The sequence below is a fragment of the Eurosta solidaginis genome, chromosome 2 (genome assembly GCF_040869045.1).
Source record: "Eurosta solidaginis isolate ZX-2024a chromosome 2, ASM4086904v1, whole genome shotgun sequence".
Classification (NCBI taxonomy): Eukaryota; Metazoa; Arthropoda; class Insecta; order Diptera; family Tephritidae; genus Eurosta; species Eurosta solidaginis.
The window spans coordinates 33,854,059-33,879,898 of NC_090320.1; the positions used below are offsets into that span (position 1 = coordinate 33,854,059).

General features: G+C 35.3%; 1 protein-coding gene across 2 annotated transcripts in view; it reads right to left on the bottom strand.

Moving 5' to 3' along the window:
• Positions 1-8,821: 8,821 nt before the first annotated feature.
• LOC137239531 (uncharacterized) overlaps positions 8,822-25,840 on the bottom strand; it is a 114,697-nt gene continuing 97,678 nt past the window's right edge. The window contains exons 5-7 of one of the 2 annotated variants that reach the window (XM_067764950.1): positions 21,084-21,493; positions 20,598-21,014; positions 8,822-14,624 (exon numbers count right to left, since the gene is read on the bottom strand). In XM_067764950.1, coding sequence (XP_067621051.1) covers positions 14,201-14,624; positions 20,598-21,014; positions 21,084-21,493 — 1,251 coding nt within the window. In that variant the 3' untranslated portion in view covers positions 8,822-14,200. The remainder of the gene's footprint in view (positions 14,625-20,597; positions 21,015-21,083; positions 21,494-25,840) is intronic. The other variant, XM_067764949.1, reaches the window with a different exon arrangement.

A 25,840-nucleotide genomic window follows, 5' to 3' on the forward strand; every position in this document is an offset into this window, starting at 1 on the left:
ACTGCATTAAAATACAATTTTTCAAAAAAAGTGACTTAGCACATTTTCACATTAAGCTAACGATGTGTTAATTTGTTCCCAAAAAAATTTAAAAAGGATTTTGTTAAAACAAACTATTTGCATTCATGTCATATTCAACCAAGGATTTTCCCCTGTACAGTATTAGTGAAGACTTTCGAAGAATGTTTTTCTCATTCCTACAAGAACCCCAAAATTGTCGTATTATACCTTATTTTGAAAAAACTTCGGCTAAACAGTGGTATGTTTGGCCCTAAAAATCAGAACACTAAGATGACAGGAATGTTACACTTAAAGATTGTAATTTAGAATATATGAATCCAGCTCGCTTCGGATCAGCATCTTATCGTTCTAGGCCGAATGCCACTGGGCTAGTCTATCCCCTGATATATTTTGGTAAATAATAACTTGGTGACATTAGTAATACATCATGAATTCAACTGTCTAGATGTTTGGGGGATCTTCTGATTAAGGTTGTTATTTTTATATTAGAAGAGCATATACATAAATACAATAAGAGCCGTCACTCGTTATTTTTTTGGCATTTACTCGATGTATACTGAGAGGTAGTCGCTACTTTTTTTTTGGGCGAGATGTTTATAAATGTCTTCTATACATTTTTGTGGGGTATTTGTGTTTATTTTTCGACTGTATTTAATTAATTTATTTAATTCTCTTTCCAAAGATCACAGTTGCACAAGGGGCATACACGCCATGGATAAATGCGAGACAATTAAAAATGTCCCTCTCAGAAAACATTCGGCATCAATTTTTTCAATTTCCAGCGAGATACTCGCCACAAAATAACGAGTGACGGCTCTTATTTTATTTATCCTCTTTGCCATGGTGACGATCAATAGATTTTCAACAGTTCATACAACAAACACGCGACGTTGCCACAGCTGATCAAGTTTTGCCGAAGAACGTGTTGCGTTGTCATTAAAAGTAACATTGCTGCAAAAACTGAAGCTCGTACACGCCCTAACTCCGAATTGAAGATTGTCATTGAGCTGCAGTTGCCTGTGACAGGGCTTTTTTTTGTTGAATTGAGCCTCGGAAGCTTAATTACATCATTCACACAAACATCTAATTTTATTTCGAAAAAGAAAAAAAATTTGAACCAATAAACAAATACCACATGATCGGCATGAAGCAGATTAGGCTTTTCAGTCTCCACCACCACAAGAGGAAATTTTGATCTACATATTTTATTAATCCAATTTTTTATGTACTACGAAGGACTTGAAAATTTAACACTTGGCACATGTGGTGGATTCGTCCTTTGAAAGAAATCAACTTGGGTTTGGGTTGGTATATTCTTATCATTCGGATAAATGAACTGACATGGTGCGAAACGCACTTTGTTATAATGATCATTGAGCGATCCCTGAGACGTCACCACTCGAGCTCCACTCGTTTCTCTTTCATAGCATTTTTGCATACTCTCAAACTCAGACTTTGTGGCGAATCGTGGATCCATGTATTGCGTATTGGGCATCGAAATCCATTCTATGCTATTTGTTCGTCTAAGTTTGTACTAGCAATATGTCGTCTCCAAGGCAAATCTCTTCTGGGCTGAGTTCGCCAATTATATTGTAACGATTTTGCTGCAAATCCTCTTATTTGCAATCCTCTGCTAAGTTCGAATCACTAAACTGTTGAATAAATAACTCCAATTTGTAATAATGCAAAATGGCCTTTATTAAAGTACTTCACAATACACTCAAACTGTGCAACGAATAGCTTGCTTAATAACCACACTGATTGATAGCTCAATGAAACTCTACTATTCAAAATAATACTGCTATTGCTCGCTAGATATCGTCTTAATCGCAACTGCTTGACAACTCAAATCAAACTGAATTCTTCTTACTCGCTTGCCCCGCTTTTATAGTTTACGCTGCATACTTCTAGGCTCTTCGATTTCCAGAACTTACTAGTTGTTTCGGCTACAAAATCGCCAGCCACAACTACGTGCACAAATTATTGCTCTCTCTTGTGACAACTCAGATAAGATATATGCATGTGTTTGTAGTTTACAGTCTCCCGCACACACATAAGCGTATAAGTAAATTCATCGGTGTGTGACATCTCATCTCTCGTTGCCTTGTATGTAAATGTTGCTCGTCGGAATGTGTACATATGTGTAGACGCAATTATTGATTCGTTTATGTAGATACATAATGATTGAATTATTGATGTGAATTCACGTCACTGCTTAGCATCGGCCTGGAGATGGCAGCACTCCTCAGTTTTGCTAATATTCGTAACACTGCCCTCCACCTAAGTCTGATCGTCCCGATCAGACAAATCTCCCAATCTAAACGCCGCTAGCATCTCCAAATGTACCACCCTTCTAATCCGTGGTTTCCCAGTGTTTGTATGCGGTAGATGGTATCACTGATCTTCTTCACAACTTTGTACGGGCCTTCCCAACTGCACCGAAATTGGGCTGGAACACCTTTCTGCCGGTGAGGGTTGTTTAACAGTACCAAATCTCCATTCCGGAAACCTTCCGAATTATTTTCCCTGTCGTACCTGTGTTCCATCTTACTACTCATTATTCTGGATCGTTCTCTCGCACTCTGTTGCTTGGCCAATGAAGAACTACTTTGTAGAGCTTGTTCTTGACGGATTGGCTTCACATACTCAGTATCGTTCCGACGTTTCCCAACAAAAGTGCGCGCTGGCTTGAAACCATCCTTGCATTCTTTCTGAAAAATTCTTTCAGTCATTTTAGTGCGTCCGTTAGGGCTTTTCAATACCAGTGTTTCTCTCATAGGTACCTTCGGTTTTGATTTGTTTGGCCCATTTATTCCATCAACCTTTACCTTTGAATTTCGTTGCCTTCGTCGAGCATTCTCCACCAGTACCCGATTACTGCTGAACCCTTTTTCCAAACTAAAGTTAAGTGGCACATCTTGGTCCTCATAACGCATCACCCTTCTCTGCATATCGATCTTGATGTCATGGTCAACCAAGAAATCTACTCCCAATATAACTTCATCAACAATCTCCGCCACAACAAATTTGTGTAGGACCATGACCTTCCCAATCAATACTTCACATATCACTTCTCCCTGAACTTGGTTATACTCGCCAGTGACCGTACGCAACTTTGCTCCAGGTAACGGTTTTACTCTCCTGTTGACCAAGTCAGATTGGATCAAGGAATGAGATGCGCCCGTATCTACAGTCAGTATTCGTGCTTTGCCATCCACATTCCCTCTGACGGTAAGACTGCTTGATTTCCTTCCAATTTGCGACACAGATATCACAGGGCATTCAATAGCTGGATCTAGCTCTCTACCTCTTACTCGCTCTTGCTCATCTCCTCCAGCTTTGCGTTTACGGCCACCCACATTGTTGGAACTATTAAGACCAAGATCGCAATGACGTGCTATGTGACCGGACTTCCCGCATTTGAAGCATTTGATAACTTTTTCACTTCGCTTTTGCGATCCTTTCAGTGCCTCCAATATTGCGTCTACCCACTCTGGCCTTTCTACTTCCACACGGCGTGCTTTGAAAACTGGCTTACACAGAAGCGACGCTGTTTCCTGAATCAGAGCTTGTGACACCGTTTCTGCGAATGTTGGCTTTGGGTTTGCGTATGTAGCTCGCTTTGTTTCGACGTCCCGTATGCCATTTATAAAGCTCTGAATCTTTACCCTTTCAGTGTATTCCACGGGTGCGTCCGCATTTGCGAGATGAGCTAACCTTTCAACATCCGAGGCAAACTCCTGCAAAGTCTCATTCGCTCTTTGGTGACGGTTTTGCAACTCAATTTGGAATATTTGTTTCCTATGCTCGCTTCCATAACGTCGTTCTACAGCAGCCATCAATGTTTCATAACTGTTCCGTTCATACTCTGGAATCGTCTGTAAGATTTCCGCGGCAGGACCTTTCAGTGCCACGAACAGAGCTGCAACTTTATCTTCAGCATTCCATTGGTTCACTGCTGCGGTCTTCTCAAACTGTAGCTTAAAGACCTGAAAAGGAACAGAACCGTCAAAGGATGGTGTCTTTACCTTTGGATTACTCGCTGAAGCAGCCGGCCGATTAAGTTGCAATTCCTGTATACGACCTCTCAACGCATCCACCTCTGCCTCGAATTTTTCTTCAAACTGCGTTATTTTCTCGTCCATACGCGCTTCGAGTTTTGATGATATACGCGCCTCTTGTTCTTTCAGTTGTGTTTCCATCTTTGATGTAATCTGTGTCGACATTTCTGAAATACGTGTCTCATGTGATTCCAGCTGGGATGCCATATATGTCTTCTGCTCTTCCAATTGTGATGTTATACGAGTTTCCTGCGATTCCAGTTGGGATATCATATACGTCTTCTGTTCTTCCATCTTCGATGTTATTCGTGTCTCTTGGGATTCCATCTGTGATGACATATACGTTTTCTGTTCTTCCAATTGTGATGTTACTTGCGACGCCATTTCTGTTACTGTCGATGTTTGAGCAGCTATTGCAGCCAATATCATGTTCAAGTCTGTACTGGTAACCGTCTGCGATGTTTCGTTTTTCTCTTCAATTTTTGTTGTCTCCTCGCCATCAAGATGAAAGACATACTCTTCCACATCAATTCCTTCTGCTTCCATTGCCTCTGGTAGCCGTGCCTGAAGTTCGAGTTTAACGCCGCTTGTATTCAATCCACGGCTCTCCAACTCCTTCTTCAGTTGCGGGATCTTCAATTCACTTAACTTTGCCATGTCCAAGTTTATTCGAAGTCTTCGGAATTTATTCAACAATTCCTCTTCTGACACCAATTGTAACGAATTTACTTGCAAATCCTCTTATTTGCAATCCTCTGCTAAGTTCGAATCACTAAACTGTTGAATAAATAACTCCAATTTGTAATAATGCAAAATGGCCTTTATTAAAGTACTTCACAATACACTCAAACTGTGCAACGAATAGCTTGCTTAATAACCACACTGATTGATAGCTCAATGAAACTCTACTATTCAAAATAATACTGCTATTGATCGCTAGATAGCGTCTTAATCGCAACTGCTTGACAACTCAAATCAAACTGAATTCTTCTTACTCGCTTGCCCCGCTTTTATAGTTTACGCTGCATACTTCTAGGCTCTTCGATTTCCAGAACTTACTAGTTGTTTCGGCTACAAAATCGCCAGCCACAACTACGTGCACAAATTATTGCTCTCTCTTGTGACAACTCAGATAAGATATATGCATGTGTTTGTAGTTTACAGTCTCCGGCACACACATAAGCGTATAAGTAAATTCATCGGTGTGTGACATCTCATCTCTCGCTGCCTTGTATGTAAATGTTGCTCGTCGGAATGTGTACATATGTGTAGACGCAATTATTGATTCGTTTATGTAGATACATAATGATTGAATTATTGATGTGAATTCACGTCACTGCTTAGCATCGGCCTGGAGATGGCAGCACTCCTCAGTTTTGCTAATATTCGTAACAATATTGTTTGGTTAGCTGTTGTTCGAATTTCGGATAATTTAGGAACCCATAACGAAGATTATAGGGTCGGAAATCATTTTGATATGTTGTTTCTAAAGACATTTTTTAATATGTTAAGTTGCCTTTTATCCAAGACGATTATAGATTCGCTAAGCAACTTTGTTACACCAAATTTGCAGACATTTTTTTTATTAAATGCAAGATTTACACAAATTTTCCACAAAAACGTTAACAATTTTATTAAAAGAAATAAACTCGTAAAAGAAAACTGAAATTTGTGGCATAGTTTTAGAACACTTGCTTTTCTTGCCTGATTTACAAAGTGTAAATTGTGTAAACTGAAAAACTTTAAAGAACCCTGGTAAATTGGACACTCTTAGAGGTCAAAGTAGGGATGAGAACGGGATATCATGAACCGCTCGATTTACTGATATTTTGAAATGCGCTCGTTCTCAGACCTGAGTGTTTATGGCAGCCGTCGCAAAACCCTATGTCCTCTTATTAGTTTGACCTAAGCTATTTAAGTTGGTACCACGGTGAACAGATAAGGCCACGAAGCTTACTCCGTTTCTGCTAATTTGCAGCAAAGCATCCTCAAATCTCCTCGAATATCCATATTAAAGGGTGGGTACAATTTCTAATTTCGAAAGCCAATATCTATGATTTGGAGGCTAGCTTACGGATTAATCTCTACCAAAAAGAAGGCATCAGTAGCAAGTACTCTTAAAGTTCGATGTGTAAGCATACAGGTGTACGTCTAGGAAACTAGTGTTTTTAAGTTAACTAGAGCTCGGGGGTTAAAGTTAACCCACAGCAGAGGTAAACTTACCAGAAACAAATAGTTTCGAGGTTTTTGAGAAGAGCTTCGTCGTTTTCTTATTGGTAACCACAAATCACACACAGAAGATTGCGCTTTGCACATGTAAACAAAAGATGAGCTGTTTTTATTGGCAATTCATATGTCATTTTCCTTTCGCTCTTGTTTTTTTCTCTCTTTCTTTAATTCGCTCAAGCAGTCAACTGTGACGTAGATGCTCAGAACGAACCAATTTTCAACTCGTGAATGCGCAATCTGGTTAGGTGATTTGTGATTGGTAACTACCCATATGGTTTTATTATTGGTTTACTATCGATAACAAATAACTATCGTCGACTTATCGGTTTGTAATCGGCTCCGAGCCGGATTAACCCTCAGCGGGGCCTAATGCAAAGTATACCTAACATCTCGAGTCGCTCTTCTCGCGTTGTAGCTCTTTCAGCAGCTATGATTTTTTTAATTAAGAGAAGGATCGTTCGGTAGGACAATTTGTGATCATTAATGTTAAAAAAATCCGAAGAGCTATTTCTGTGTTAGGAAATACATCGGCTAACTCTGGATCATTTCCGTCATTAGCTTGTTTTTTTCTACGACGATTACGTTTTATGATTTCTGTATAAGCAACACCAGGTAATAATTATTTTGTTTTTTCCTCGAAATCATTGAACTTTTCACGGAATGAAACTAAACTATTTTCTAACGATCCGTACAAAAAAGCACACGTTTGCAAATCTGCTTTTTCACTTTGCAATGACTTACTCACTGAACGCATAGCAGTCAAACTAGAGTTTAAGGCTTCTACACTCTCTGTTCCAAAAATAACCGAAATTTTTCAAAATAAAAACAACCAGTGTACATTTTAAGAAAATTATTTTTTATTATTCAATATATTTACTTTCCTTTTACTTCGATACACTTCTTTGCACTCTAATACAATTTGTGAAATGAGTCGGAAATGTCCTTTTTAGGAACCTTGTCTAGTTCGTCGGTCGCCACCTTTTGAATGCGGTCAATTGAGTTTTATTTATTTGAGTAAAAATTATTTTTAGTTCTGATTATATTTTTCTTTCACTCTCTAGAATTTTATGTTTGTAAGAACTTGTTATTGCCGAGTCATCGGTCTCTTTTTGGTTTCTTAGAAGGGTTCTTGGCATAGAAGAGTTAGTTACACATTTGTCATCGATTTTATATTAAAATTTTAAAGGTATCTGTAATATAAAAAACCGATGAGTCGTCGGTAATAAATCGGTAACGGGCCGATGTTACCAGTTTGTGGTAACACTCCGCTAAGAAATCGATGACTTCTTCAAAACACGCCGACAACAACTTTAGTAACACTCCGATAAAAACCTATAAGATCACGTTTATATATGCTCTAATCTGCAGTAAATCGTCAATAGATAATCTTTCTTTTTTATTTTGTGCTTCCAATTAGAGATAACACTCTAGAGATGGAACTTTTCTATAAAAAAACCCGCACATCTAAAATTTTTATCCTAATTACCGATTGTCCAAGCGTAAAATTTATATGGAAAATCTAGTTATATAATTAACATTTAGGAGTTAAGTACGACAATGAAGATAATCTCGCTATACCTATGTAAACTAGGTCCAAGTTTCCTAAAACAAAATGATATCCTTTGTATTATATCGATAACTTTTTGATAAAAAGTCGATAATATTTCGACAACACTCCAATAAAAAATTTTTACCAATCCGATAATATTGATAAAATATCGATCATTTTCTATGACATGTACATCTAAAAATTTTCGATACGAAACGGATAACTCATCGATTTAATTTAATTTAGTTTAGCTTAATTTAACTTAGTTTGCTTTAACTTTATTTAATTTAATTCAATTAAATTTTTATTTTTATTTAATAATTTGGAAAAAAATTAAACAACGTGAAAGTTTATTTTTTGTTTTTTTTTTCCTACGTTATTTCATTTTGTTTTATTCCCGTTTATTAAATTTCATTTAATTTTATTTTTTATTTTTTTTATTAATTTTAATTTATTTTATTTTATGTTTTTTCATTTTTATACTCAGCGCGCTTTGCACACAGAATATATTAACTTTGATTGGATAATTAAATTCTTTTACAAGAGCTATTGTTAAAGTTTTTTAGTCAAAATTCAACAAGACTATGTCTGTATTAAAGGAAAAATTGCCTCCTATTTTTTGGTCCATTTATATAAAGGTAGTCCTTAAAATTTTTTTATCATATTTTTATTTATTTTTTTTTTCTACTTTACAACAACTAAGGCATGACGTAGCTGAATGCGTTTATAACCATTTCAACTATCGTAGGAGTGCGAGTTCGACTCCCACTCCCGGGAGAAAAGGCTTTGAAGAGATTTACAAGGTATAATCGAAACAGCTGTCGCCTTGTCCGTCCTGATGTCACGTTGTTTAAATTTTTCCCAAATTATTAAATTAATTATAAAATTAAAAAAAAAAAAATTGCTTCAAATAAATGTTTTCATACATTTAAAAAAAGCAATACGGGCAATCCCCGATTATTAAATCATACATTTCATTTTGTTTTATTTCCGTTTATTAAATTTCATTTATTTTTATTTTATATTATTTATTTTTTAACTTCAATTTATTTTTTTTTTTTTGTAGTTAATGTGATTTTTTTAATTAACTGAACTATACTTTATTTAAATTATTTAACTTTTTTCTTGCTTTTCATATAAATTTAGCCAACTAATATTAAAGATGTTACAACCAACAAAACCCTAAAAAGAAACTAATTTCAATTTAAACCTGAATACCTAACCACGTGCTTTGTTTTTGTAAACACTTTTGGTATCAGTAATAAAAATCACACATTTTCTCATGTTTGTGTATATCCTCATAAACTTGTTTTTTTTTTTACGTGCATGTTTGCCTTGAGTTTCTGTGCGATTTCGGTCATATCAACTATACCACGTACCTTGCTCCCACATTACGCTAGAGTGTAGTAACGGTGACTATACTTACGTTCTTATTCCTTTTGTACCAATTAAAAATAGAGTGAACCTTTTTTCATCCTTTTATTTTGTAAAAGTTCTTACATGCATATACACATATATTTTTTTACTGAATTCTATCACAATATTTTTTTACAAATTAATTACAATTATTTTTTTTTTTGTAATTTTAATATATATAAGTTTCTGTGTACGGTGTGGTGTGTATTGCATTTGATTTGTATATTCAAATTAATGTTAATTATCGTTATCTTAAAACATGACTTAAATATAATATGTATTTCTAAATAAACTATGTATTATGCGTATTTACGTTTGTTAGTATGTATATATTCTTATAAATGTGTTATTCTTGAAAATAATGTGATGATTTTAAACGATTTATGCAGCAAGATTACGAAGACCCTATCCTATAACACGTTCGGTATTGCATTTGCTCGAGGAGTTCGAATTTCATGTGCTTCATAAAACTCGGAACGTATTTGTAACTCTACTATGTTCCTATAGTGAAAACATGCTATAATAATACATCTCTTCGAATGTAGTAAATTGCAATGTCGCATATTATATATTGAATTGAACTATTTTATAATTAAAATAGCATTTTTAAAGATTTTGTTTTCCATAAAAGCTTTGATCCTAAAGAAAATCGAAATTCCAAAGCCGTTTATTTTGCTCAACAAGTTTTTAAAAAAGGGTTGAAACGACCAATTGGTCAGTAGTTTAACTCGCCTTTGAAGCACAATATATTCGACTATTGTATATCTAGTTTTCCGTTTTTGAAATTACATAACGAAAAGTGCAATTCTATTTGAGCAATACATTTTTTAGTTGTAGGACTTTTCGAAATTAAACATTTTTTTGAATATAAAACTTTAAAAATAAAAAAAATTCTGAATCAATTTTTTTTTGCTTTTATTTTGAAAAGCGGGATCAGTCGTTTTAAAAGTTTTCAGATATATTTGCTTTTCCGGTATGCAGAATTATTCGAACACTAATTGTAATAGTTTTTATCTACATTTTTATTTTATTTTCGAAACGGACGTAAAACGGACATAAAGTTGCAGGTTATATTGTTTTGAATATTTTTATACCTGAAATGACGTTTTTAAAGATTAACATATTTCCATAATGGCTTTTGATTCTAAAGAAAATCGAAACTTGAAAGCCAACTTTTATTTTGCTCAATAAATTTTTCCGAGTGTTCTAACGGGTTTTGGTCAGAAATTTAACTTTGACAAATACATCGTTTTTTTCAAAATTTATTTGTTTTAGTGTAAGAAACTTTTTTTTTTAATTTTTTTTTAAATATTGAAATTACTTTTTTCTAATTCGATCTCTAATTGGAAATTTAAAGCTTCGGAATGAAGAACATTTTTTTTTTCAAATTTCGAAGTGATTTTTGTTTCGAAATTGAATCTACGGTCAAAAACAAACCCCGACGAAAATTGTTTCCTTGTTACAGTATTTCTACGGTCACTACAGCTTAGCAAAGAACGTTTTTAGTTCTTGTGGCCAATATTGGTAATACCTTAGCTCATTTGGTGATATGTTAAGACAAAAAAGTTAGTAAGCCCCTAGCAGTTTTCTTAGGAGCAACGATATTTAATAAAATTAATTGTGATATCCTTAAAAAATGAATTTAAATAAATGTCTACAAACCGCAAATAACCCGAAATGAGAATAGTGTAGGTGAAGTACATTTAATTGAATCAGCCCTTAGGAGATTCTGAATGAAATATATAGACTCGGAGACTTAATACCATCATTTTCAAAGCGGATAACCACGAAAGGCCATAGAACGCGATGATAAGGATATCATCAAGATAGCTCTTCTGAGCACATTTAAAACTGCTGCAGATATTGCCATTGAGTTTAAGGATAGTATAGACATAACAGGGAACGATTGGATTCATATTCTCTTATGAGTGCAAAATAAATTTTATTCAGTTAAGTTTCGCGATGCGTACTAAGTCCCAAAAATCGTCGTCCACTTCGATAACGAGTGGATAAACTCACCTATTCAATATATTTCGTCGAAAATCTCCTTAGGGCAAGGCGAATCCATACCAGGAGATGGCAAAGCGAATTCAACCAATTCGCCGTGCAGAAGAATGTCAAGTAAAAAAAATTTTAATTGATTTCGATTAACTGACATATTAAAGTACAATGAGTTGTATTGAAAATAATAAAAAAAGCAATCAGCTGTTGGGATAACAACACCTGATACTGGATTCGCCTTGCCTTAGGGTTTTCGAAGTTACAAGTTGCATATTTTATAATTTTTTTTTTTTAATTTGATATTTTGAAAACCTTTAACTTTAATATTGAAGTTTTTTTTAATAGTATAGAACACACGTTTTGATAAACTAAAATTACGAAATTTTATGAGTTTTCACAAAATATATTGCTTTCGAATGGAAGAGTAACTCTCGCAACACGCGCCTTCTCAAATTTGTAGGGTCTTTCTTATCCAAATAAAACTGGAGAAACATAGTGTTCTCAAACTAAATGCGATCTCATTATTAAGTCGCAGTTTTTTTACATAATTATGACGGTTTCTAAAGTCAGTTGGTTTTCTACTTTTGCACTGCATACTATTTAGGTATGTATATATGTATATCTTAAATAATATATTATTATGGTGCAGTTTTCTTAAATAATCTCAATTATAATGATACTGATGTTAGGTTTTCGCTTTCGTAAAATAGCATTTGCATAGTAACTAAGAATAGATACAAGTTTGTTAAAAAAAAACGTGTGTACACAATGACTTATGTAGTTATGTTGTTGTTGTTATGTATTATGAGCTCATGGCTTTAATAATATTTTAAATTGCAGAATTTATAAATTCAGAATGTATAAGCCAAGTAAAGGTTTTTGAATTCAACGAAAATTTGAAAGTGCTATAAATTTCTCAAATCAAATGAACTGGTGGTAATTGATAATTTCAATACAAATTTTTTTTTTTTTTTGAAAACCGTTTTTTTCTGAAATTTGTGAATTCTTTACATTTGAGAACACAACAATTTTTTTTAAATTACAAATCCTGAATTTATAAATCTCTTGTTATGATTTTAAGAATTTGGCATATAATACATTTTTAAATTTTTTTTATTTCCATGTACACTAAGATATTTTGATATATAAGATATAGTAATATTTAAATAATGATGTTACCTTATTTTATAAATAAATATATTATGTGTATATGAATGACGACATGATTTTCGAATGAAGTTTCGAATTCATTTTAGAAGGTTGTACTTATTGCTTAAAATTTCGACAAAATTTAGAACTTGTTTTATCCATAATTATATTTATGATGATTTTAATTTAATATAACATTTCAAAAACAAAATAGTTTTCAATTTATTTAAATTTAGAAAATTGTACTTATTATATTTGTAATTACTTACAAGTATATAATGTGTGCAAGCAGAGGTGTATATATGCGAAATTTAAGTCATTTTTTTTCCAAGTGAACATTTTTTGGAAGATTACTGAAAGCATGCTTCTTATAAGCATCAGTATAATATTACTGTAAAATAGGCTGTAAAGTTCGACTATGTGAGTTTAGCAGAATTTTTGACATTTATGTTTTTCAAATCGAAGGTTTAAAAATTTTGATAACACCATTGAAAAAACTCGTTACAGCTTTAGTAAAGTCATTTTAGATCTTAGCAGTTTTCGAATTTAATGTTTTCTGTTCAGCTTATTTTTAGGCAACTTCCTGAACAACAACAGCTCTTAATTTAATTTAGGTATTTTTCCAATTTTGGTGGTTTCAATTGAGTTTTGAACTCACATAGACTATCAAATGTGTGCTAGTTTTCAAAAAAAAAAAAAAAAAAAATGAGAATCGATTTTTTACGATTTGGCCTTCGCTGTTTTAGTAATCGTATTGAAATGTACATTCAATTACTACTAAAAATAATTGCATAACGAATTGAGACGTTGAAAATACTTTTAGTGAAACGCTTTTGCAGCGCAAATGTTCGCATCTGTATATCTAATTTTGCTTTTTCGAAATCAATTAGTTTTTTTTGTACACTTTCAATACCAGATTTTTCGGTTTCGAAAGCCTTTACATGAAGAAAAGTGCAGTTCTATTTGAGTAACGAACTTTAAAATTTTGGTTTCAAAGTTAACAAGTTTTTCGAATATGAAATTTTGAAAATAAATGTGTTGTTTAAAAAATTAGATACTCGCCTTTGCACCGCAAAATATGCCCCACTCATTTATATCTAGTTTTGCGTTTTCGAAATTACAATTTTTTCTTGTACACTTTCAATACCCTATTTCTGGGTTTCGAAAGCATTTGCATGACGAAAAGTGCAATGCTAGTTGAGTAACAGATTTTTGAAGGGAGTTTCAGGAGTTTCAGAAATTAAAAACAGTTTCGAATATATAATTTCGAAAAAAGAAATTGTTTCAAAACTTTTTCCAACAGATCATCAGAATTCAAAATCTCATATTTTCTATGGACCTCCAAGTAAACCAGAAATTTCGGAATATTTTGATTACATTATTATTTGAACCAATCATAGTAGCACTTAATTTTTGATTTTTATATTCATATAAATTAATTAGTTGCTAATTGACGCAGTAATGTATTCTTACTGATTGATCTTTTAGCAGCGCGCTAATTCTCTCCTTTGCACAGCTGATACAAATTTACCTGCACCCTCTGTTATATTTTTCAAATGATGCTCAAGTCATGCTCAGTTTGTTTCTTCTATGAAATATTAGTAACTGTAATAATCGTATTCGGTGGTGATTTCTTCGTTTTTGCTTCTGATATCCTCTCCTGCAAGTTTTCAAACTCCATCCATTGCTGTTGGCGCTGCTGTTGTTGCTCCTCACCATCATCTAACAAGCACACACTCTCCGACTGCATAATATTCTCTTCACTTGGTTATAATCATGGCACATTTGTACTTATCGTTAATGTTGTGGGTGATACTGAAACTGATGTTGATGGTGTGAGTGATGATGCCGTTGATGTTGATAGTGCTGAAGTAGCGTACGTCGCTGCAGCTTTAGTTGTTGTCAGCCGATCACCTATATCTTCACAAATGGTATGTAATTTTTCCATTTCCGATTTGGTCACTATATTAATTGAGCTGACTTTGGCACGTTGATATGCCACCACAGTGTTCTCGCCCAAACACTTAATGCACACATAGCCAATGAGCACAGCAATGCCAACAGTGAGTACACGTACAAGTGGATCAACATACAGTTGTATGACCACCCAAGCACTAGCACCAGCAACGCACATCAATGTTATTAGAATGACTGTTTTAGACCAATGTTGCATATTGAAACCTTTCTCCCATTCGAGCCTGAAAAGTGCATAAGAAAGATAAATATTGATTTGAGACATTTTCGAAAGCATTTGTTAAATGACGTACTGGTTTCTATTCTGAAAAGTTTAGTTGCTTGTATCTTGCCAAGGACAAATATTTTACAAGAGTCTCCAATTAACAATTTTCGAAATCGAAGAGCGTTAAAATGTGTCAAAGAATAACTTTTTTTGGCAAACAGTTTCAACTGAATAAATGGTTATTCAAAAGCAGTCTTGTGCTGAACATTTTTTTTTCGATATTTCGAAAATCCGTTTCGACATTTCTTTAATGACAAGCTTTCGAAAAAATTAACAAAACCGTTAAAATATCTCAGAATAATTTTCTTGGCAAAAAGTGGAACCTTTTTTAGAATTTCGAAATTTCGAAGAAATAATACTTTTCTATACATTTTTATTTTATTTTCGAAAATGAACCTAAAGGTTGCAGGTTATATTGAATTGAACTATTTTATAATTAAAATGGCGTTTATAAAGAGTTTGTTTTCCATAAAGGCTTTGATCCTTAAGAAAATCCAAAGCCGGTTTATTTTGCTCAACAAGTTCTTGAAAGAAGTGTTGAAACGACCTCTTGGTCAGTAATTTGAAGCGCAATATGTTCGACTCTTGTATATCTAGTTTTGCGTTTTCGAAATTAAAATATTTTCTAGTACACTTTTTGGTTCTCGAAAGCCTTGACATGACGAAAAGTGCAATAAATGATTTTTTCGAAATTTCGATAAAATTAAACTTTTCATTTACATTTTTATTTTATTTTCGAAAACGAAAATCGGACTTAAGGTTGCAGGTTATATTTTTTTGAATATTTTTATAAATGAAATGGCATTTTTAAAGTTTAACATCTTTCCATAAAGGCTTTTAAACTTAAAGAAAATTCGAAAGCCAGCTTTTATTTTGCTCAAAAAGTTTTCGAAAGTATTCAAACGGTTTTTGGTCAAAATTTTAACTTTTGACAAATACGTTTTTTTTCAACATGTTTTGGTGTAAAAAACGTTTTTTTTTTTAATTTCGGAATCACTTTTTCTATTTCGATCTCTTATTGGAAAATTTTAAAGCTTTGAATGCAGAACATTTTTTTCGAAATTTCGAAGAGATTTTTGTTTCGGATTCAAATCTACATATTTTTGGGGTAAAGAACGTTTTTTCGAATTTGGTCTCTGATGTCAAAATCTACATGTTTTGAGGTAAGGAAGATTTTTCTTGGAAGTTCGAGATCTTATTTTCTCCAAATTTGAAGTGGAAAAAAATTTGCAAAAATTACTTGGGAAATATATTTTCTTATTAAAGGTGCAGTTTTCTTCAGAAACTATTTTGGAACAAAAATACATTTTTCTTAAGTTCGAAACGAAATTTTTATCAGCCCAGTTCTAAATATTCCCTCGGAATTTTGTTCTCGCGGATTTTTTTATTCCCGCGGAAAAAATCCTCCAATTCTTTTCTCCTTGGGAGTACAATAATTGGGGAATAGGAATTTCGAATTTTCGAAGTCAGCTGTTTTGTCAATTGAAATTTCGTTGCGCATTTCTTATTTTGTTTAAAAAATAGAAAAGTTTAATTATTGTTGCGAATTTGTTTGAAATTAAGAAATAAAATATAAACAATGCACAGTATTGCATTTCATGTGGTATTCACTGAAATGAGTAATGAATTGGTGCCACAGCAACATCAACAGAGAAGCATAATAAGAACACGGCGGGATAACACAAATCCGCCGGAGTTGCCTGCTTCCATTCAGCAAAGCAATTTTCTGGCAGCCAAGTCGAGTTGAATTCGTCTTTCATGTGCCAAAATTTATTTAAGCCTTCTTAAAAAATACTTGCGTAATTTCTGGATGGCTGCATCAAATATACCAAGAGCTCTTCCTTTGCTTATATATACTTTTCGACTTAAATAAAGAATATTGTAGTAGAACGTACATATTTTAGCACAAATTTAAGAGAACCAATTTTCTTTAACTATTTTGATGCATTCCCTTTAATTTAACAAGTGAAAAACTCCTATGAAATGGCAGAGAAATCTCCCTATCCCTCACATTCATAATATCTACTTTTCTCCCAAAACCGGTTTCCGCTTTTTCGAACATTGTTCAGAATAGGAGGAAAGGGATTTTTATTTCGAATACGAGAAATGGGAGAAGGGAAAAAACTCGCACGAAATTTTTGTTTAGAATTGGGCTGTATATCTGGATTTTTGTTTTTAAATTTTTATAAGGAAGAAATGCTTTAAATATCAGAGCTAATTACTTTTATTCTATTTCGGCCTTTATTTTGTAAATTTTTATAAAAATTTGTTTGGCCTAGAGCTCGAAAACAAATTTTTATAAAAATTTTTATAAAAATTATCAGAGCTAATATTTTTTGAAAGATAAATTAAAACTTTTGGTATTTCGAAAGTCAAGTTAATTCGCATTTAAAGCTTTGGGAAATTTAACAGCAGTGCAAAAGGAGAAGGTTAACTTTTTGAAAAGTTATTAAAATTTCAAAATGCAAATCAACATTTTCGTTTGGCATAGAGAACAACGTTTTTGGGAAAAAGCATAATTTTTTTGGCGAATTTCGAAGTTCATTTTTCCTTCGCATCTGATTTTTTATAATCTCTAAAGGGAAAAGAATTCTCCATAATAATACCGCGTCATTCAAAATGGCTTATAGCTTGGGTTAGTCAGAATTTCAAAACAAAAGGTTTTGCTATCTGAACTTTTTTTTATTTTCGTATGAAGAAGAAGAGGCCCGCAAATGTTGTTGTTGTTGTTGTAGCAGTGCTACGCTCCACCTAATAGTTGCGACCGATCACAAATTGTCACAAGTTGTCTAACGGGAGTCCTAGGAAACTTGCTGTTTCAACAGGGGTGGACCATAATGAAAGGGGTGTCAGAGGCGTTGGTTCCACATTACAATTAAAGAGATGGTTGGTGTCATGTGGGGACACATTGCAAGCGGTTAAGAGTTTAAACTGTTACAGTATCCAGAATGAAGTTGAGCTAGAGTGACTCGCGTTTCCCTGGGGAGTATGCGTTCCTCTTCCGCAAGTTTTGGGTACTGTTCTTTGAGTACTGGATTCGACGGGCAATTCCCGGCATAAAGGTCCGACGACTGTTTGTGGAGTTCACCAAGGACCTGCTTGTGTACGGCTGAGTTCTCAGGTGCTGTATTTTCTCAAAATGCTTACGGAGATGACTCCTTAAGGCCCTAGGCGGTGTTGGCTCATCAATCAGATGGCTTTTGGGATGCCCAGGTTTCTGGGTATTCAACAGGAACTGTTTGGTTAGCATCTCATTTCTCTCCCATATTCTCGCCTCGTTATGTAGATGGTGTTCTGGGGACATAAGAAGACAGCCCGTGGCGATTCTGATAGCAGTATTTTGGCAGGCCTCTAGCTTCTTCCAGTGGGTAATTTTTAGGCTTGGCGACCATATAGGGGACGCGTAGCACGCAATCGGCTGGCCAATTGCTTTGTATGTGGTAATGAGCGTTTCTTTGTCTTTTCCCCAAGTACTGCCAGCAAGGGATTTGAGGATTTTATTATGGCTCTGGATTTTCGGAACAATTGCGGCTTCGTGCTCACCAAAATGTAGATCCTGATCAAACGTCACACCAAGATTTTGGGGTGTAGGACAGTCGGTAGCGTAGTGCCATCGACGTGGATGTTCAAAATGGTCGACATTTGGGACGTCCATGTTGTAAATAAGGTCGCGGAGGATTTAGTCGGTGATAATGCCAGGTTTCACGAGGCGAAAAAACTGGAGAAATCAGGGAGGTAGCCGGTTATTCTGTTACAAAGCTCATCGATCTGTGGGCCTGGGCCTGTGGCCATTATTGTGCAATCATCGGCGTAGGAAACGATAGTAACTCCTTCTTGTAGCAAAGGTAGCTTAGATATGTAGAAATTAAACAACAGTGGGGATAGGACACCACCCTGTGGCACCCCTGGTTTAATTCTTCTTGGTTTTGTTGTTTCATTTCTAAATTGCACCGACGACTGCCGACCACCCAGATAATTTGCGGTCCACCTTTTAAGACATAGGGGAAGGGTAGACCCTTCCAGGTCTTGCAGTAACGTGCCATGGTTGACCGTATCAAAAGCTTTTGATAGGTCTAGCGCGACGAGTACTGTTCTATGGCGGAGGTTTTGATTTAAACCGCAATTTATCTGGGTGCTGATGGCATTTAGTGCGGTGGTGGTGCTATGGAGTTTTCTGAAGCCATGCTGATGACAGGCTAGCTCCAAATTTGCTTTGAAGTAGGGAAGCAAAATGGCTACAAGTGTCTTTGCTACTGGCGATAGGAGAGATATCGGGCGATACGACTCTCCCATGTTAGCTGGTTTCCCAGGCTTTAGTAGCGGGACCACCTTGGCCATTTTCCATTTCTCAGGTATAACAAAGGTGGAAAGAGGCAGGTTGAAGACATGTGCTAAATATTTGAAACCCTCTTTCCCTAGGCTTTTAAACATCGGCATGGCTATGGCATTTGGGCCCACTGCCTTGGATGGTTTAGCATGACCGATGGCATCCTCAACCTCTTTGGCGCATGTTTTCGCATCCGACAGCACTTTATCGCCAAAGGCGATGGAAACTTTGTTATTGTGCCTAGACGGATTCGATAGGGACTTTACGGTGGACCAAAGTTTACCTACACCGGCAGAGAGGTTACAACCGCTTAGGTGCTCCTCCCATTTCGCCCGCTTGTGTTCATCCACAAGCAATCTGATGCGTTGGTTTATTTCTCTTATTTGGGGGTCGCCAGGATAGAGCTGTCTTAAATGAATGAAACGTGCCGAGGCGGATTCAGTGACCTTGCGGAAAGCACGCTCCCCTTGGCGGGCATCAGTCGGGATAGGGAGGGCAGCAAAGCGGCTGTCTGTAAAGGATTTGTATTCGCCCCACTTTCTTTTTTTAAAGTTTATGAAACTGCGTTTTTCTGTGACGATGAAGTCGCCGGTACGCTCGAGCGAAATATGTATAGGCAGGTGGTTGGATGGCAATGTTACCATCGGCTGCCAGTTGACGCAGTTTACGAGTTCTGCGCTCACGATTGAAATATCCGGCGAACTGTGACAGCTTCATACCATACGTGTGGGGGCGTCTCCGTTTATTGTGCAGAACGTCGCAGATAATATCTATCCGTGTTATATTAAGTTTTTAAGACGCAATTTAGAATTTATTCTTTCGAAATTTAAAAATTATGTAAGCTGAAATCTGTTTACCTAAAAACCGACTACAAAAATAGATATTTTTCATGCTTTTGCGTTTAAATCCGTGCCATTTCAAGGGCAAATCTAAAGAACAGTCAATGAATGAATGAATTCTCCTTATCATCAAACATATATAATTTTACTAGCGGATAAAAATACGAATGCTACTGATCTAAGGATTTGAATATCGGTACCCTTGAAACTCGACAAAAAGATTTTAATACGAAATGTTCAAGTACTGAAACAAAATTGTGTAAATAGTCGATTATCTGCCTCATACCGCGGGACTGTTAAGTGTCGAAGATTATGTGTAGGTCTTACAACCTCAAACTAACAAAGTTGCTTCTACCATTAAAAAGAGGACTGTAGACTCATGACGGGTATTTTGATTGGACATTGACTTCAGGCGTCACATGCCCTTAAATTAGGTTTGGTCACTGATAGCAGGTGTAGGAAGTGCGGGTTGGAGGAGGAAACGATCGAGCACGTTGTGTGCTCGTGCCCTGCCCGTGCCAGGCTATGACTCCAGCTATTAAGAGTGATACAGCTGTCAGATCTAGAAGAAGCAAGTGGCATAGGTCCTAGAAAGCTTCTAGTATTTGCCAAGAGGAGGGGGAGTTATTTTAAAGCATAGGTACTGATTTCAGTTTGGTCGTTAAACAAACTTCTGGTAACACTACGGACTTATTCATTCGAGCAAAGCAACAACGTTTTCCGGAATTTGGAATCACACATGTTTTAAACACTACTCAATACTTACTTTTTCGATTTCTCAACTTCATATGGGAAGCCACACACTTTACACGACAGCTGCGCTTCGGATGTACTACAGCTCTCAACTAACCAACGTTTGAGACATTCATGATGCACCGAACTGACATCACCAGTACAGCGACATGGTTGTATAAGTGGCTCAGGTTTGTCACTATCATAACAAATCCAACAGTCTTTTTTCGTCAAAAATGATTGACCTTCCTCGGGTGAGAGTGATGTACTTTCAGCTGATGTAGTCGGTATTGATGGGTCGATTTGACGTGACAGCAATTTACGTGGATTTAATATCCACAACTGTTCAGGTGCCATTGAATTCCACAGGCAGCAAGGAAACCAAACAGCAACACCCATTTCTACAATGCGGAAGACAATGTCATGCCAATTACGCGAATAAACTGGTACTCTGAAAAAGTTAAAGAAATAACATTTTAGTCTCGCGTTAAAAACTTTCAAAAATCAATACTAGTCTTACTTAGTTTTCCAGAAATCGCCCAAAGTTTCCGATGTTAGGAAACCAACAATCACAATAAGCATAATCGCTTGCGATAATAATCCTAAACGTGATTGATGTAATTGTGAGGCATTTACAATTGCATCGCATGGGCCGAGTATTCTGCCAGTTTGATCGTAGACAAAGCCACCACGTAGCTTAAAATACACCTCGACGCCATAAATTAAAAAGAATACGACCACAATTAGCAACAAGACAGCATAACATCCATTAAAAATGTGCGCATAATTTCGTCGATCGTTGATGACTAGTGAAGAGAATACTTCAATGCTGAAAAGACTGTAGAGGAATACGTTGAATGCGACAAAGCCAAGAAAACTTTTGGACAAAAATTGTGAACGCTCCCAACGAATGTCGCGTAGATGGAAGATCTGTAAATAGAAGATAAAGAGAAAAATTTTGATAATTAAGGTTGCCAGATATTTTAGTAAGTAATCATCGAAAAATGTAGTGCACTCCAAAAAATGATACTTTGGACTGAGTAGGCAATTGAAAGTAAAGTCTTCTCTCGGAAAAAGTAGAACATCGTGGAATTTATTAAACTTTCCCCACTAATCAAACAAAATCGTCAAGAATCGTCATATCTATGGCAACAACCAATAACAACCAAACTTGAGTTAGGACGAATTTTGGTTATTACCAGGGGACGTACGACTGTATTCGCCGGAAACCAAAATGAGACCGCCGGATTTCATTCAACAATATTAACTTTAGAAGCGCCTTTGATTGTTATTTTTTGTTGCCACATACAACATATAAAATCGTTTTAAATTCATTTCGTTTTATTTTATAAATAACAAAAACGTTTTAAAAGATAAATTTTGTATTATATACAAAAGGTACTTGTTTTCAGTCATTTTAACAATTATTATTTTTTTGCTTTGCGCTCGAATCGAACCTCCTATATCATTTTAGTTTCTTAGTTATACATTTTCGCGTTCATTTTTTAGCATATTTATTTGCGGTTTAATATTATAACAGGAAAAGTTATTCAATTTTAAATAATCTTGGGCTAGCAATATTCCTTTTAATGTATCAGATTCCAGACGGTTTAGGATTTTTGTTTTGTTTAAATTTATTTTAGAAAAAGTTCGTTCTACATTCGCTGAAGGGTGTGGCAAGCACATTAGATCTGCAACGAATGCACATAAATTAAAAAAAGCGTATGTAGAGTCAGCTCTTTTGATATTTTCCAAAAAACTTCTGGAGGAACCTTAGAAATGTCTTAAAAATAGAGGAACTGCGGCATTTGTGGTATAGCGTTTAGTTTTTGGGTAATTTTGGCCTAACCAAAAGTCCAATTCACCTCTTTTTCGTCACATTTTGTTTTGTGAAATATCATCTATAGCGTACTTTATCAAAAGTTGTATACCACCAACAGTTTACAATTTATAAGACGAAATTCGGGTGAGCTCGAAATGTCGCTTCCCCAAAAATTGGCGGGTAATGTGGTACGCAAACGTAGGCTAATTTTAATTTACTAAAGAAAATATTAAATAACTTCTTTTAAAATTTACCAATTTTACTAATAAAAGATAAATAGCTTCTGAAAAGATAAAATAAAATACCTCCTTGGCTCGTAGATATTAAAAATTAATAAGTTATTGGAAATATCAAAATTGCTTAAAAACTTCAATTTGTGCAAGTCTCGCAAATAAAAATTAGATTTTTTTTGGGAATGCAGACGTTATGAGCCCAAACCGTATCGCACTGTAAACAAGCAATCCATTCTGATATATTTCTTTCGTCCTTCCATAACTTTTCGCAAAAGGAGCAAATTGCTCCGTCTGGAGGCTTTTCAACAAAGTCCCCTTGGTTCGATTCTGCGTAGGCGACGCTTACTTCGGAGTCATTGGTTAATTCTTCACATTTAGCTTTTCGCTGCTGGTTTTTTGAAGGTTCCATGGTGAAATGACTCCTTTACTGATTGATACCACAGGTTCTGGAGAAGTCACTCGATTTGTATTAGATGTCGGTGAAGTAAGAGTACGTCCAGTCTCCGAAGTTGTATTATTTTGCTCGGAAACTTCAGAGTTTTCGGCAGTTAGGTGGTCATACATATCATTTGCAGCAATATAGTCTGTATCAGTAAAAACATTTCGATCGAATAGGTATATACCAGTACATCTGAAACCGTTAACTGCGACGTGGCCAGTCTGAACCTTTTAATACGCTTTGGAATTTAGTAACTTTTCTCTCATAAAACGCTTTAATTCGTTACTGTCTAGCGGTTGCATTTTATGAGTGGAATGCGGAGGCAAATATATCATCACCACTCCGACGTTTTCACGAGCTAAGTTGATCACTTTAATATTTATTACTGTAGTGTCCCTCTAAAATCAACATTATTGGATCTATTTATTGGTGTTTAAATATTTAATATAAATCTTACATAGAAGGCAGGCTTAAATCGTCATTTTTCGTAACAGAATCGTCCAAGCGTCATTCTAGTTGAAAATCGTCAAAATGACAACGGCGTCGTCAAACTGTCAACGCTGCCACTAATAAACAAAAGCTGCTGCAACAACGACAATGTCAGCATCAGATAACGAAAGCCACGCATACACAGAGGGAGAGTGAGAGTAAAAGTAAGAATAAGGATAATAGTTTGAGAGACATTAGCAAAAAGAGGTTTAGTAATAGTGATGACTTGGATAAGAGCAAGAGCAGGAAGAGTAAGAGGAAAAATGGGAAGATTTACGGAAGAATGAAAAGGATAGGCAAGTTGAATGGGCCGATTAAGGTAGACTAGAAAATGCAAAGTGGAGTGGAAATAAGAGAGAATGAAAAGGTTTAGCCAGAGGAGAGGCAGGTGTATAGACGGAGAAAGTCGGAAGCATGACTGCAGGGTTGCGTGATTCTTATTCGAATGAATCACGATCCAAAAATAAAATGTATTTTTACTTCCTTTATATTAGGTCGGTTGAATGTTTGTCCGCTTTTCATACAAATCTTGCAATCGATTTTTAAGTAACTTCTCATTGAGCTACAAATGTGAAACTTTACACATAGGTTAGAACCCCGTGACAATGCAACAAAAGGAAAAAATTCGTTGGGTGGCGCACGGATCGAAATAATTAGATAAGAATTTGAAAATTTTCAAACCAGATTTTAAGTAACTTCTCGATGAGCTAGAGACTTGAAATTTCAAACTTAATTCAGAGGTGGATGACAGCCATGACATGATCCAAAAAGATTCGCTAGGGGCGCACGGGATGAGATATTTAGAAAAATCGTACGAAACGGGGGGAATTTTGGGACTGCTTTTTATGTAAGTTCTCATTGAGCTACAACTGCAAAACTTCACAGATAGGATAAGACGCCGAGAAAATTTAAGAAAAGGAGAAAAAAATTCCGTTAGGTGGCGAACGGATCGAAATATTTAGGTAAGAATTTGGAAATTTGGTGTTTTGAGATCGATTTTAAAGTAACTTCTCATTGGGCTACAAACATGAAACCTCAGAGACAGGTTAAGACACCGTGACAAAGTAACAAAAGGAGAAAAAATCCGTTAGGTGGCGCACGGATCGAAAAAAATTAGATAATTTGGAAATTTGAAACCGTGGTTTAAGTAACTTCTCGATGAGCTAGAGGCTAAAAATTTAGAGCTTAATTCAGAGGTCGATGACAGCCGATGACACAATACAAAAAGTTTCGCTAGGGGTGCACGGACTGAGATATTTAGAAAAATCAAACGGAACGGAGGGAATTTTGGGATTGGTTTTTATGTAAGTTCTCATTGAGCTACAAGCGTAAAACTTAACAGATAGGTTAATACATAGAAATTGCAAACATATTTATCTCCTTTCCTACCAACTTTTCAGTCCAAGTAATGTGCGCTCCACTTTTATATTTTTACTTCTCATAAATATTTTTGGAATTTCTATGTCAAAATTAAAAATCAAAGTTTAGCAAGAATATGTCTTTATATAAGGAGACATTTTTCCCTGATTTTTGTCTATTTATATAAAGGATGTGCTTGAAATTTTTTTTATTTTATATTTATTTATCTTTTATTTGATTCGGCATCCAAATAAAAAACACATTTTATATTTTATTTGATTCTTCAGCCAAATCACAAATACTTTTTATTGTTTATTTAATTCGGCATCCAAATCAAAGACTTCTTATTATTTTGGGTGTGTTAGATGGAGATGTCTAGCCTTACACGTCAGCTTTATCCCAAAACGTCGACGGTTGTTTTTGTAGGTACTTGCACCTTACCTCCATGCTCGGTAACACCTGTTGACGTTTCTGATGCGATTTCGAGCTGCGACCTTTTCCTTCCTCCTGTAACCTGATCTCCCTACTGGTCTCAACTTCCATCGGTATCCCTTTTCTCTCTCATTCAGGGCCAAGTTTATCATTGACCTGGAAATATTTTGAAGCCCAAGACTTAAAATACGTGCCTTTATTTTATCGAATTTGTGAGATCCAGAAAGAGCAACTCGATAAAACCCGTAATTGCGAATGTGATCTAAACCGTGCTCATCAAGCCTTTCTTTTGCAAATATCAATTTTAGTACTATACGAATCTTAATAAAGCTCTACTTCTTGAATAAATAAGGCGGGGTGTTAGGGTGACCGAAGATATTTAATGGGTTGAAACCCGTTTTCGCAGTTGCATATAAAAACAGAAGATTTTTTGCATAGTACGAAAATGGTGTGTTCTTGTTTTTTGAAAGTCTATAACTTCGCAAAATCTCAGGTCCAATAGA